This window comes from Penaeus chinensis, chromosome 28 (assembly GCF_019202785.1).
Source record: "Penaeus chinensis breed Huanghai No. 1 chromosome 28, ASM1920278v2, whole genome shotgun sequence".
Classification (NCBI taxonomy): domain Eukaryota; kingdom Metazoa; phylum Arthropoda; class Malacostraca; order Decapoda; family Penaeidae; genus Penaeus; species Penaeus chinensis.
The window spans coordinates 18,713,503-18,716,002 of record NC_061846.1 but is presented as its reverse complement, the minus strand read 5'-3'; the positions used below and the strand labels follow the sequence as shown (position 1 = coordinate 18,716,002).

The following is a 2,500-nucleotide window of genomic DNA, read 5'->3' as shown; positions in this document are numbered from 1 at the left end:
GTATGTAAATATCATATGCGCGCAATGTGGGCATATACATACATATATATATATATATATATATATATATATATATATATATATATATATATATATATATATATATACATATATATATACATATATATGTACGAATATATACATATATATGTTTATATGTATACACACACATATATATATATATATATATATATATAATATATATATAATATATATATGATATATATATAATATATATACATATATATATAATATATATATAATATATATATACATATATATATATATATATATATATATATATTCATATGTGTGTGTGTGTGTGTGTGTGTGTGTGTGTGTGTGTGTGTATGTGTGTATGTGTGTGTGTGTGTCTGTGTGTGTGTGTGTGTGTGTGTGTGTGTGTGTGTATGTGTGTGTGTGTGTGTGAGTGTGTGTGTGTGTGTGTGTGTGTGTGTGTACGTATATATGTATCTATATATGTATATGTATATATATACATGTATATATGTGTGTGTATATATATATAAATATATATAAATATATATATATATATATATATATATATATATATATATATATATATATGCATATGTGTGTCTGTTCTCTGGCCTTTGATCAATATAACTATTTTTCGTGGTTTGCATAAATCAGGGAAAGTCATACAAAGGAACTAAATGATCAATGGCTTTTATTTCCAAGAGCAGGAAGATATGTACATGTTCAGCCATGGAAAAGGATGACACGAAGCGTATTTACAATTTCTTACTGATGACTGGAAATGGCATGAAGTCGGTGAACGAAATGGCACGATGAATAAGCGGGATGCAGAATGGGGAGGCGAGAGCGGAGGTCGACGCCTCCTCCCGTGGGTGGAGGGCTCGGCTACGCATTGCTGTAGGACCTGGTGGCGTCGAGCGGGGCGTGCGTGGCGCTGGCCTCGGCCGTCGAGTCGTCGAAGACGTCCTCCTCGTCGACGCTGGGCAGCGACACCATTCCGAAGTTGGCCGCGATGGACGACTTGCGCCTGCCGCCTGCGCCCGCCTCGGCGTCCAGCTCGAACCCTTCCGAGGACGACTCCGACGACACGGAGCTCCTTCTTGTGTCGATCTGGCTGACGGAGTGCGCGACGCGCGGATGCAGGCCTCCTCCAGGGCGCGCGGCCGCCGCCGCCGCCGCCGCCGCCGCAGCAGTGTCCGGCCGAGGGTCGATGGAGACGGCGCTCCTGAAGGAGGACGTGATCTGAGTGATGGTGGTGGAGATCGACATGTTTCTCCTGCCAGCGCTCCTCCCGGCTTCCGGAGCCCCCGCGGAGCCGCCACCGCCGCCGCCGCTGGACGACGCGTGGTTGCCCGACGAGCTGTGGGCCTCTGAGCGCGAGGGGCGGCCCAGGGTGCCCGAGCCCGCCCACGAGCCGAGGTTCCCCAGCGCCTTGGCCACCTTGATGCGGTTCTCGGGCGTCAGCACCAGAATGGAGAAGATGCCGACGCCGCGCAGGGCGTTCATGGTGGACGGCAGGTACCATAGGTAGTCGTACCACGCCTCGGAGGGCGTCACCAGGTAGTTGGTGACCACGAACGACGCCAGCTCCAGCATCCACGTCGCGCCGGACCAGACCACCAGTTTGATCGACTCCGTCCAGCTGAGGGGAAAGGACCATCAGGGGGTCAAGGACGACGTAGGGTCAGGCCATACACACAACCACACACATACACGTCTATGCACATAAACACAGACACGCACACATCCACGCACATACACAAACACTTCTATCCACACACACACACACACACACAGAAAGCGTACAGGGCTCCAAAGAAACAGTTGAATGAAATATATTTATCAGATATTTGTCAAGGAGATATACGAAGTTGCGTGAAGAACATTCGCCGTCCACACAAAAAGAAACAGTGGCGGGCAGGTCCACTTACAGGTTGCGCGTCTGATGCGTCCTGAGACCAGAGGAGGCAGGCTGCGTGTGGCCAGACTGGTCAGAGCTGGTGTTGGCACTGCTGCCACCATTGGCACCACTCGCAGCGGTCTGTCTGTTGAGCTCTACCCATTCAGATCCTGAGGGAAAGGGGGAAAGGGGGGGAAGCAATATTATTACTCGTTCTTTATGACATGATTGCTTCTGACATTATTAAGTTTATTATTCAGGTACATGAGGATCATAATGATAGGTACAATTATATTTTTTCCTGCCATGAATTATTCATTATGCTTATCTATTTCCGTGGACTTGAGTCTCCTCGACCCCCACCCCTCTTTCTTTATCCTTCCCTTTCTTCCTTCCTTCCTTCCTACCTGTATCCGTCACCTCCTTCCATCCTTCCTCGCCCCTTTTAACTTACCTCTCCCTCCTCCTCCTGCTGTTGTCCCTCCTGCTCCTCCTCCTGCTGGTGTAGACGCTTTCTTTTTGTTCCCTCCGTGCTCCAGCTTCCTCAACTTGGCACTCCTGAGGATCCTGGCACCCATCAGCAGGCCTACGTTCGCCACG

The 2,500-nt window shown here is 48.0% G+C and overlaps 1 protein-coding gene across 2 annotated transcripts in view; it reads right to left on the bottom strand.

Annotated features, from left to right (window-relative positions):
• Positions 1 to 674: 674 nt before the first annotated feature.
• Positions 675 to 2,500, bottom strand: part of LOC125040138 — an 18,109-nt gene continuing 16,283 nt past the window's right edge. For both annotated transcript variants that reach the window (XM_047634652.1, XM_047634651.1), the window contains exons 6-8: positions 2,355 to 2,500; positions 1,932 to 2,070; positions 675 to 1,642 (exon numbers count right to left, since the gene is read on the bottom strand). The exon at positions 2,355 to 2,500 is cut by the window's right edge and continues 49 nt beyond it. In XM_047634652.1, coding sequence (XP_047490608.1) covers positions 886 to 1,642; positions 1,932 to 2,070; positions 2,355 to 2,500 — 1,042 coding nt within the window. In that variant the 3' untranslated portion in view covers positions 675 to 885. The remainder of the gene's footprint in view (positions 1,643 to 1,931; positions 2,071 to 2,354) is intronic.